General features: G+C 35.7%; 1 protein-coding gene across 6 annotated transcripts in view; it reads right to left on the reverse strand.

Moving 5' to 3' along the window:
* The window catches only part of RAD52 (RAD52 homolog, DNA repair protein), a 30,955-nt gene that overhangs the window by 3,952 nt on the left and 14,326 nt on the right, over window positions 1-12,677 (reverse strand). For 5 of the 6 annotated variants that reach the window (XM_025040974.1, XM_015598398.2, XM_025040973.1 and 2 more), the window contains 2 exons: window positions 11,982-12,100; window positions 11,032-11,107 (listed from right to left, as the gene is read on the reverse strand). The exons of the other annotated variant lie outside the window; for it this stretch is intronic. In XM_025040974.1, the coding sequence (XP_024896742.1) occupies window positions 11,032-11,107; window positions 11,982-12,100 (195 nt within the window). The remainder of the gene's footprint in view (window positions 1-11,031; window positions 11,108-11,981; window positions 12,101-12,677) is intronic. 6 annotated transcript variants of the gene reach the window in all.

The raw sequence follows: 12,677 nt of genomic DNA on the forward strand, positions 1-12,677 counted from the left end.
CCCCCCCACCCCCGCCCCAAGTCCAACATTCATCACTAAAGAAGCCTTGGGCATACTGTGGCACAATTAAGTAGCCTTCAAATAAGAAGAAGATTTGTAAAGCACTGGCCTGATTCAGTAATTTCCAAGATAAACGAATGTGTATATGCACCAAAAGACAAGTACAAGAATGCTCATAGCAACCCTATTCAAAATAACCAAAAACTACAGACAACTCGAATGTCTACTGAAGTCAGAATGGGAAAAGAATTGTTGGCTACTCATGAATTGAGATGTATACAGCAATGAAACTGCTATATGCTACATGAACGAATCTCACAAACATGTTAAATGACAGGCAGACACCAAACAGTTAAACAGTTTGATTCCAAAAAAGTAGAGAACAGCCCAAACTAACCTATGTTGCTAAAAGTAATTTAACAACTATTTTTGGTAGTGATGAGAAGGGGAGAGGCTGGCAGTGACTGCAAGGGACATAAATGAGACCTGTGGTACTGGTAATTTTTAGCCATGATTCAGATTGCTGGTTATGTGGATGTGTTTGGCTTTAGAATGCATCAAGTTCAACATTTATGATATGTGCACGAGTCTACATGTTCCTATGTACTTTTTAATACTTCAATTTTTGTAATGCTCAAACTGTACAATTCCATTTATTTAAAGTTCGAAACAAGGAAAAAATAAGCTATGAAACTAGAAGTCAGAGAGAAGTTAGCACAGAAGTTACTTAATAAGAGTAAAAAAGAAATAGTAATATCAGCAAAATGGCAGATAAGGAAGCTCTGGGCACTCCTGCCCCTACAGAGACACTGAGTTAACAACAACATACAGTCCAGAATACCTGTGTGAGAACTCAAGTGACCAGCTGAGAAGGTATAGCGCTCAGGCCAGCATAAAACCAAGACAAGACTCCAGGTCCCAGACAAGAAAAACTAAAGGACTTCATCACCACCAAACCAGTATTATAAGAAATGTTAAAGGGACTTAAGGAAGAGGAAGAACAAGAACAAGAAAGATCAGATATATGAACAATAAAACAGCAATAATTATAAACCTGTCAATAATTACTTTAGTTCTTCCCATAAGCGGCCTGAGGTGACCTCTGAAAATGGTTCCCTATTTACTTGACCCAGAAGACCCCACAAAATCATGCAAATCAAAACGTTCAAATCTTAGTTTTCACTTTAAGAACACTCATGAAACTGCCTGGGCCATCGAGGGTATGCATATCTGAAAAGCCACCAAGCATCGGAGGGGTGTCACTTTACAGAAGCAGTGTGTACCATTCCATTGTTACCATGGCGGAGTTGGTAGGTGTGCCCAGGCCCAACAGTGGGGCTGGACGCAGGCTCAGTGGCCCAAAAAGAGTGCTGAATTTTTGCTGCACATGCTTAAAAATGCAGAGAGTGATGCTGAACTTCAGGGTTTAGATGCAGACTCTATGGTCATCAAGCACACACAGGGAAACAAGGCTTCCAGGACGCAGTGCAGAACGTACAGAGCTCGTGGGCAGAAGAACCCTACATGAGTGCCCACCGCCACACTGAGACGGTCCTCACTGAAACGGAGCAGAGTCTTCCTGAGCCAGAAGAGGAGCTTGCACAGAAGAAAAAGATGTCCCAGGAGAAACTGAAGAAAAAAACTTATGACCCCGTTACGAGTAAATTAAGCATCGAATGCTAATAAAAGTAAATAATAATACTAATAAATGTAAATGGATTAAATGCTCTAATCAAAACACATAGGGTGGCTGAATAGATAAAACCAGACCCATACATATGCTGCCTACAAGAGACCTACTTTAGATCGAAAGACTGAAAGTAAAAGAATGGAAAAAGATATTTCATACAAATGAAAGTGAGAAAAAAGCTGGGGTAGCAATGCTTACATTAGAGAAAACAGACTTTAAAACAAAGGCTATAACAAGAGACAAAGAAGAACATTTCACATATAATAGCCAAAATACGGAAGCAACCTAAGTGTCCATCGATACAACAGTGGGTAAAGAAGATGTAGTACACATATATACTACAGAATGTTACTCAGCTATAAAGAAAGAATGAAATCTTACCATTTACAACAACATGGATGAACAGAGAGGGTATGATGCTAACTAAAATAAGTCAGACAGGGAAAGACAAATACCATATTATCTCACTTATATGTGGAATCTAAAAAAACAAGATAAATGAACAAACAAAACAAACTCATAGATACAGAGAACAAACTGATGGTTGCCGGATAGGAGCGGGGTTGGGGACCTGGGTGAAAAAGTTGAAGGGATTAAAAAGTACAAATTGGTAGGTACAAAATAGTCATGAAGATGTAAAGTACAGCGTAGGGAATATAGTCGATAATATTGTAATAACTACGTATGATGCCAGACAGGTACTAGACGAATCAGGGGGATCACTTTGTAAATCATATAAATAACTAATCACTGTGTTGTACATCTGAAACATATAACACTGAGTGTCAACTGTAATTGAAAATAAAAAAAAGATTCCAGCAAAAGGGGTAAGAAAATTCATGGCATTCTGCATGCCCACCTGTGCCCTTGTACCGACTGGTATAGAGCAGTGCAACCAGGAGGAACCCTCCCACACTAGGGCTCTTCCCTCAGTGTGGAAGCAAAAGAGTGGACGGTGTGTCCAATGTCCTGGCTCATCTGGGGGCTGCCCATTGGTTTCTGTCTCACCTGACTCAGAACACTAATGCGACCACTAAAAACAGAGGGGAACACCACTAAAAACAGTTGTACATCAGAGCTGCAGTTATGCATTCAGATACCAGGAGGATAAAAAGATCATAAAAGATTTGAGAGGTCTTAGAACCTCTAGCTAGGCTGATTATTGAAGTTCATCCCCTGCACAAAGCCAGTACATAAAGACTTCATTGTTTTTCAAATATTCAAATCTCAAAAGCATATAAAGAAACAGGGAAACAAGGCCCAATCAAAGGAACAAATTAAAACTACAAAACCTGACCCTAAAGAAATGCAGATCTATGAGATGCCTGACGAAGAATTCATAATAACTGTCAAAGTTATTCAATGAGCTAAAATTAAACTAAACCAGGAAAATGATACATGAACAAATGAGAATATCAACAAAGAGAAACTATAAAAATGAAACAAATTTTGGAACTGAAAAATACCATAACAAAGTTGAAAATTTCACTTGACTTGCTCAGGCAAAATAAAGACTCAGGTCATTTGAAATCATCTCAGCAGAGAAGCTAAAAGAAAGAATGAATAAAAATGAACACAGCTTAAGGGACTGACAGGACACTCACACTGTGTATTAAAAGAGTCTCAGAAGGAGAATAGAAAGAGAAAGGGGCAGAAAGATTATTGGCTAAAGACTTCCAAAATCTGAGGAAAGAAAACACATTCAAATTCAAGCTCAAAAAACTACATATAAGATAAATTCAAAGAGACTTTATAAAACCAAGATAACTTATAATCAAATGGTTAAGAGTCGAAGACAATACACTAATAACAAACTAACAGAGAAATTAACGATCCCATTTACAACTGCATCAAAAATAAAATAAAATACCTAGGAATAAATTTAACGAAACATGTGAAGGACCTATATAATGAAAATTACAAGACCCTATTAAAAGAAATTGAAGAAGATACAAAGAAATGGAAAAATATTCCATGTTCTTGGATTGGAAGAATCAACATAGTTAAAATGATCATATTACCTAAAGCATTATACAGATTTAATGCAATCCCCATCAAAAACAAAATTGGAGGCATCACTCTGTCTGACTTTAAATTATACTATAAAGCAACAGTCATCAAAATGGCATGGTATTGGCAGAAAAACGGACACACGGACCAGTAGAACTGAATTGAGAGTCCAAAAGTAAACCCATATGTATATGGGCAAATAATTGTCAACAAAAAAAGCCAAAAATATACAGTGGAGAAAGGAAAGCATCTTCAATAAATAGTGCTGAGAAAACTGGAAAGCCTCTTGCAAAAGAATGAAACTAGACTGTTATCTATCACCACAAACCAAAATTAACTCAAAATGGATTAAGGACCTGAATATAAAACCTGAGACAATAAGATGTGTGAAAGAAAACAGAAGAACTAAACTCATGGACCTTGGAGTTAAAGAAGATTTTATGAATTTGACCTCAAGTGCAAAGGAAGTAAAAGCTAAAATAAATGAATGGGACTATATCAAACTAAAAAGCTTCTGCTCAGCAAAAGAAATCGTCAGCAAGATAAAGAGACAATCATCCGAATGGGAAAATATATTTGCAAGCAACACCTCCGATAAGGGCCTTATTTCCAAAATCTACAAAGAACTCATATGACTCTATAACAACAGAAAACAAACAATCCAATCAAAAATGGGCAGAGGACCTGAACAGACACTTCTCCCTAGAGGACATACAAATGGCCAACAAATATATGAAAAGATGCTCAACATCGCTAGCTTTTAGGGAAATGCAAATCAAAGCCATGATGAGATACCATCTCGCACCTGTTAGAATAGCTGTTATCACACAGGACAAGTAATAACAATGTTGGAGAGGATAAGGAGTAAAAAAGAACTCATACGCTGCTAGTGGGACTGCAAATTGGTACAACCACTATGAAAAACAGTATGGAGGTTCTTCAAAAAACTAAGAATTGATCTACCATATGATCCAGCAATCTCTCTACTGGGTATTTACCCCCAAAGACTTGAAAACCCATATCCAAAAAGGTATTTGCACACTGGTGTTGATAGCAGCACTATTCACAGTGGCCAGGACATGGAAGCAACTGAAGTGTCCTACAATAGATGATTGGCTAAAAAAGCTGTGGTACATATATACAATGGAATACTACTCAACCATAAGAAGAGATGAAATACTGCCGTTTGTGACAACCTGGATGGACCTCGAGATAATCATGCTAAGTGAAATAAGCCAGACTGAAAAGTTCAAAATCACATAATATCACTTATATGTGAGATATAAACCTAAAAGCAACAAATGAACAGGACAAACAGATACTCAGGGACATGGACAATGGACTAGAGGTTACCAGAGGGTAGGGGGTGGGGTAGACAGGGTAAAGGGGGTCAAATACAGGGGGATTGGGGGAGGGTGAAGTGGGTAAAGGGGATCACATATATGGTAGCTGAAGGAAACTGGAGTCTGGGTGGTAAACACACAATAGAATATATAGATGTCAAATTATAATGTACACCTGAAAATTATATAATTGTATTAACCAATGTTACCCAATAAACTGAAAAAAATAAATAAAATTTTTTAAAAAGTGCTAAAGGGAGTCCTTCAAATTCAAACAAAAGGATACTAGATGGCAGAATGAAACTATATGAAAATAAAAGTTCTCCAGTAAACACATAGACAAATATAGCAACCTGTATTATTTTAATTTTGGTGCATAGAATTTAAACACAATACCATTAAAACTATATAATGCATACAGAATTTAAACTTAAAAACCATTAAAAAATAAAAAATAAATAAAAACCATTAAAATTTTATTAACTATAAATCTATGTTAGTGGGTATACAATATATAAAGAAGCAATTTGTAAGTCAATAACAAAGTGCGGTGGGGGGATGGAGTTGTAAAGAACTAGAGTTTTTGTATGCAATTGAAGTTATCAGCTTGAAAGAAAAGGCTATGATTTTAAGATGTTTTACATAATTGCAATGGTAACCACAAAGAAAATATCTGTGGAATATACAGAAAAGGAAATTAGGTGGCAATCTAATCATGTCATGACCCAAAAATCCACAAAACACGAAGGAAGGAAAAGAAGAAAGAAGAAAAAGCTACAAGACATGCAAAAAATAATTAACAAAATGGCAATAAGTCCTTCCCTATCAATAATACTTTAAATGTAAACGAATTAAACTCCCCAATCTAAAAAATGGCTGGATGGATTAAAAAAACAAGATACAACTATATGCTTTCTACAAGAGACTCACTTTGTATCTAAAGACACACACAGGCTAAAGGTAAAAGGATAGAAAAAGATATTCTATGTAAATAAAAACCAAAAGAGAGCAGGGTAGGGTATACTATTATCAGACAAAAGACACTTGAAATTAAAAACTGTTACAAGAGACAAAGAACATTATATAATGACAAATGAGTCAATTCACCAAGAAGATATAATAATTGTAAATATTTATGTACCAAATATCAGAGCTCCTAAATTTATAAAGAAAAATTTGACAGTGGAAAACAGAAATACATAGCAACACAATAATAGTAGGAGACTTCAATGTCCTACTTTCAATAATGGGCAGAACAACCAGACAGAAGATCGATAAGGAAATAGAGGATTTAAACACTATAAGAGCAAAAAAATGGACCTAACATATACAGAATACTCCATCCAACAACAGCAGAATATACATTCTTCTAAAGTACACACAGAACATTCTTTGGGATAGACCATATGTTAGGCTACAAAACAAGTCTTAACAAATTGAAGAAGACAGAAATCATACAAAGTATCTTTACCAATCACAATGAAATGAGACTAGAAACCAATAGCAGAAAAATGACAAATCTGCAAATAGGTGGGAATAAAACAGCACACTCTTAAACAAACAATGGATCAAAGAATAAGTCACAAGGGAAATTAGAAATATCTTGAGACAAATGAAAATGAAAACAAAACTTACCAGAACTTACGGTATACAGCAAAAGCACTGCTAACAGGTGTTTATGGCTGACTCAAGCTAGCAGAAGAAAGGAAATAAAGCTTAGAGGAGATACAGGAAATAGAGGAGGAAAAAAAAAACAGAAAACAACAAAACAAAGAGTTATTTTGAAAAGATCAACAAAATTGACAAATCCTTAGGTGGATTAACTAAGAAAAGACTTTAATTATTTAATTAAAATCGGAAATGAAAGGACAACTGATGCTACAGAAGTAGAAAAAATTATGAGACTGCTATGAACAATTGTACACCAACAAATTAGATAACCTAGAAGAAACAGAGAAATTCCTAGAAATACAACCTACCAAGACTGAATCAAGAAGAGACTGGTAAATAGTAAAGATATTGAATCAGTAGTTAAAAACCTACCAACAACAAAAAAAGCCCAGGACTAGATGGCTTCACTAGAGAATTCTATCAAACATTAAAGATTTAACAACGATACTCCTCAGTCTTCCAAAAAAACTCAAGAGGAAAGAACATATACAAGCTCATACTGTGAGGCCAGCATTACTCTGAAACCAAAGCCAGACAAAGATACTACAAGAAAAAAAAAAGACTACAGTAGTTCTCCCCACCTCTGCCTTATCTGCAGTTTCGCTTTCCACAGTTTCAGTTACCCACAGTCAACTGCAGTCTAAAAATATTAAATGAAAAGTTCCAGAAATAAACAACTTATAAGTTGTTTAGTGTGAATAGTGTGACTGAATCTCACACTGTCCCACTGCATCCCATTTGAGACCTGAATTATCCCTTTGTCCAGCAAATCCGCACTATATATTCTACCCACCATTTAGTCACTTAGTAGCTGTCTCAGTTATCAGATTGACTGTTGTGGTATCATGGTGATTGTATTCAAATAACCCTGATTTTAGTTAATGCCCCAAATTGCAAGAGTTATGATACTGGCAATTTGAATATGCCAAAGAGAAGTCATACTGTGCTCCCTTTAAGTTAAAAGATGAAAGTTCTCAACTTGACTTAATAAGGCATTTTATCACCTCGCATCATCACAAGAAGGGTGAGCACAGTACAATAAGATATTTTGAGAGACAGAGAGACCACATTCACATAACTTTTATTACAGTATATTGTTATGACTGTCCTATTTTATTATTATATATTATTGTTAATCTCCTACTGTGCCTACTTTATAATCAATACTATCCACAGTTTCAGGCATCCACCTGGGGTCTTGGAACTTATCTTCTGTAGATAAGGGGGGACTAGAAAACTATAAACCAATATTCTCTGATGAATACTGCTGCAAAAATCCTCAACAAAACACTAGCACACTGAATTCACCAGCACATTAAAAAGATTATACACCATGACCAAGTGCAATTTGTTCCTAGGATGCAAGGATGATTCAACATCCACAAATCAATGTAATACACCATATTAACAGAAAGAAGGACAAAACCACATGTTCATTTTGATTGATAGAGAAAAAGCATTTGCCAATATCCAATACTTTTTCATGGTAAAAACATTCGACAAACTATGAATAGAAGGAAACTACTGTAACATAATAAAAGCCATATATGAAAAGCCTACAGCTAACATCATACTCACAGGTGAAAGACTGAAAGCTTTTTCCTATAAAATCAGGAAGAAGGCAAAGGTGCCCACTTTCATTACTTCTATTTGACATATTGGAAAGTTCTAGCCAGAGCAATTAGGCAACAAAAAGAAATAAAGGAATCCAGATTGGAAAAGAAGTAAAATTATCTCTGGTCACAGATGATATGATCTTCTTATATGCAGAAAACCCTAAAGACTCCACAAAAACAAACAAACAAAAAGAGTTGTAAGAACTAAAAAGTTCTACAAAGTTATAAGAAAGAAAATCAACATACAAAAATCAGTTATGCCTTATACACTAATAATGAACAATCTGAAAAGAAAACTAAGAAACAATTCTATTTACAATAGCATCAAAAAGAATAAACCTAACCAAGAAGGTGAAAGACTTGTATACTGAAAACTACAAAACATTGCTCAAAGAAATTAAAGACACAAATAAATGGAAAGACATCCACATTCATAAATTAAGAGACTTAATATTGTTGAGATGTCCATACTACCAAAGTGATATACAGATTCAACACTCCAATGGTATTTTTTGCATATATAAAAAAATTAATACTAAAATTCATATGGAATCTCAAGGAACCTGAAATAGCAAAAATAATTTTGAAAAAGAGGAACAAAGTTGGACTCACACCACTTCATTTTAAAACATATTACAAAGCTACAATAATGGTATGGTATTGACACAAAGACAGACATATAAACAAATGGAATACAATAGGGAGCCCAGATATAAACCCTTGTATATTATGATAAAATAACCTTCAACAAATATGCCAAGACCATTCAATAGGGGAAGGAGAGTCTCTTTAAGAAATGATGCTGGGTAAAATGGAAATCCACATGTAAAAGAATGAAGTTAGACCTGTATCTTACATCACATACAAAAATGAATTCAAGACAGATTAAAGACCTAAACTTAAGACCCCAAACTCTAAAACTCATAAAAGAAAACATAGTGGGAAAACTTTAGGACATTAAATTTGGCAATGATTTCTTGTATATGACACCAAAAAAAAAAAGGCAACAAAAGCAAAAATATACAAATGGGACTATATCAAACATAAAAACTTAAAAGGCAACCTATGGAATAGAAAAAAAAAAATTGCAATTGTATCTCTGATAAGGGGTTAATATCCACAATATATAAAGAACTTCTACAACTCAACAACAAAAAATCAAATAGCCCAATTAAAAATGAGTAAGGGACTTAAATAGACATTTCTCCAAAGATGATATACAAATGGCCAACAAGCCTATGAAAAGATGTTCCACATTACTAATCAGATAAATGCAAATCAAAAGTACAATATCACCTCACACCCATTAGGAAGGCTACTATCAAAATAAATAGAAAATAATGTGTTGGTGAGGATATGGAGAAATCAGAGCCCTTGTGCGTTATTGGTTGAACTGTAAAACGGTATTGCCATTATAGAAAATAGTATGGAAGTGCCTCAAAAAATAAAAAATATAACTACCATATGATCTAGCAACCCCACTTCTGGATATATATCCAAAACACTGAAAGCAGGATCTTGAAGAGGTACTTGCACACCCATGTTCATGACAGTACTATTCACAACAGCCAAGAGATAGAGGCAATCCAAAAATATGCTTCTATATACATACAACAGAATATTATTCAGCCTTAAAAAGAAAATTCTGACACATGCTAAAATATAGATGAATCTTGAGGTCGCTATACTAAATGAAATAAGCCAGTCACAAAAGGACGAAAACTATATGATTCCAGTTATATGAGGCATCTAAAGTAGTCAAATCATAGGAAAAGAAAATAGAATGGTTACCAGGGGCTAGAAGAAGGGAGGAAAGGGAAGTTGTTTTATGGGTGTAGAGTTGCAGTATTATAAGATAAATTTCTAAAGCTCTATTTCACTACTGAACTGTACACTTAAAAATGGTTAAAATGGTAAATTTTATGTCATGTGTTTTTTACCATAAAATATAAAAAACTGTGACTAATATCCCTTGTAAACATAGATGTAAAAATCCTTAACAAAATATTAGCAAACTGAATCAAACAATGTATAAAAAAGCATTTTATAAAAGGATATAAATGGAATTTCAACAGACGCCACTTGACGCATGCATCTATTAGGGGCTCCACAAGAAAAAGAACCCTCAACTATAAGAGAGGGAATGCTGCATTGAGTGGCAATGCTGCAGGGACCTCAGAGAATGCCACAGAAGAAGCAGGCAACAGGAACACTCCAGGGCCCAAATAAGCCCAGGTCAAGTGTGACTCGAGGGCTGCTAAACTCCAGACCCCGTTCTCCAAAGGCAAGTGCTCAGATCATGAGATAGGCATTGGCAAAAACAAGAGAGATCTAAACCTGAAGATGCCAGAGCTAAAGAAAAGCAAGAAAGTTGAAGAGGAAAGAAAGGTTTTGAATGTTTCTAAGAAATGACAGTGGTGCTGTAGAGGGCTATGTGCTCCTTTTGAGGTCTACCGACCATCCCAACCACAGTCCTCTCTGTATAAGAGACAAGTAACAATTTCTCTAGGCTTCAATTTCTTCATCTGTAAAATAAGGTGATTAGTTCCTCCTAGCTCTGATAGTTGAAGAAGTCTAAAATATGTAATCCAGACCATCTAAATAGCTCAGTTTTTACTTCTCTCATCCCTAAATACTCAACCCATGACACAAGGGAATTAGTCATATCTTTAATGCATTCTTTCATCTATTTCTAACATACCTGTCGTGGAAGCTTACTTAGTGACCTCAGGTAGTCTTTGTCCAGAATACAATTTCCAAGCGCATTCCCAAAACTTCTAAGGGTAAGGCAAAACAAGAGAAACAGGGTTGAGAACTGTTACATGTAAATATCAAAGAACAGGTTACAACTTTGTGCAAGTTGCTTGTCAACCGCAGCAGAGGAAATGTATTCGAAACTGTTTAGTGAGCATCTGCCATGCATGCACTGTATTAGGTTGTGAGAATAGAAGAGTGAGCATAACAGTCTCAAATCACTATCCTCGTGGAGAGGCGATGAGTATAAAAAGATGAAAAAAATGTTCCAAAACCCCATTCACTACCTCCTGACATGGAGTGCGAATTCCAGAGCAGAGATTTTTTTCCCAAGCACTGCTCCAACTCCCCACTAGGAGTGGATAACACATTCTTAGGGGCACAATCCTCCACGATTAAAGTTCTTTACATGGGACACACACACGCCCCCACAGGCTATGGTAGTGCAAATTTTTAGTGCATGTTTATACATGTATTTTTCTGGTGATTCAATTCCCTTCAATTCTCAAAGGTATTTATGACCCCAAGAAAGGTTAAAAACCCTGCTCTATGTTTTATATACGCAGTGAAGTATTTACGTGCATTAACGAGAATGAGGAAGCTATCTATGTACTCATGTGGAAGGTGTTCAAGAAATATTACTGAGTGGAGGGGCAAAGAAAAGAGAATATAGTATTCTACCACTTATTCCCAAAAATGGGAGACATAAGCACAAAGAAGCATTGGGAAAATACAAGAGAGTAGGAAAACAGGGCAGACAGGGACAAAGATGGAAGTGAGACTTATGTTATTTTGATTTTTGAATATGTGACTTTATTACCTATTCAAGAAAAACCAAAACTGCTTTGAAACAAGCACTGAAATGAAGCAGGTTAGACTCCAACCCTTTCTGCTTACCTCAGTGCTCGCTTCAGTCCATCTGTCACTGCCTCCTTCCTTGCCTTCTCCAAAGACAAGGCTTTTGACTTGAGACCCTCACTAACACCATAGCCCACATCTTCATGATATGAACCATCCTGGGGGTAGAAAAGGAGTTCAAATCTAATGTGAAAAGTTGCAGCTGTGTCTCTGGTTCCACAGCTCTTCTTTTCCTCAAGCAGCTGTATTCAAAGTGGGTACATATAACCCAGGGGTCTGCTAAAGGGCACATGGGCACAGGGAGTTTAAGAGAATCAATTCCTAGTATTATTTCCTACATCTGATCTGCCTGGAAATGTGCTTGTGGTCAAAGTGTCAAGACTATTCTCCTTTCCCACTTCCTCTTTTATGTAAAAAACGCACATATCCAATCCACCCCAAATCTCACGAAAGTGCATTGCCCAAAGGTATAAAAACCTCTGGCACTCCAAACAAAAGGAAAATTTGAAATATTTTATTTAACAGACACTAATGATGGTACAGCAAATTCTTTTGAAGTCAGGTAGTATCCATTTCTTGGTTTTCACCAACAGTGAAGGTGGATCTGATCAAGCTGTTAGCTTATAGAGAACTGAATATAATTTTTTATTATAGTACTCTATGATTTTTGAAATATAACTCAGAAAGCATTCAGAGAAATGAATGATACTATAAAAAAACTCTAACCATTCTAGT

This window comes from Pteropus alecto, unplaced genomic scaffold (assembly GCF_000325575.1).
Source record: "Pteropus alecto unplaced genomic scaffold, ASM32557v1 scaffold76, whole genome shotgun sequence".
NCBI lineage: Eukaryota > Metazoa > Chordata > Mammalia > Chiroptera > Pteropodidae > Pteropus > Pteropus alecto.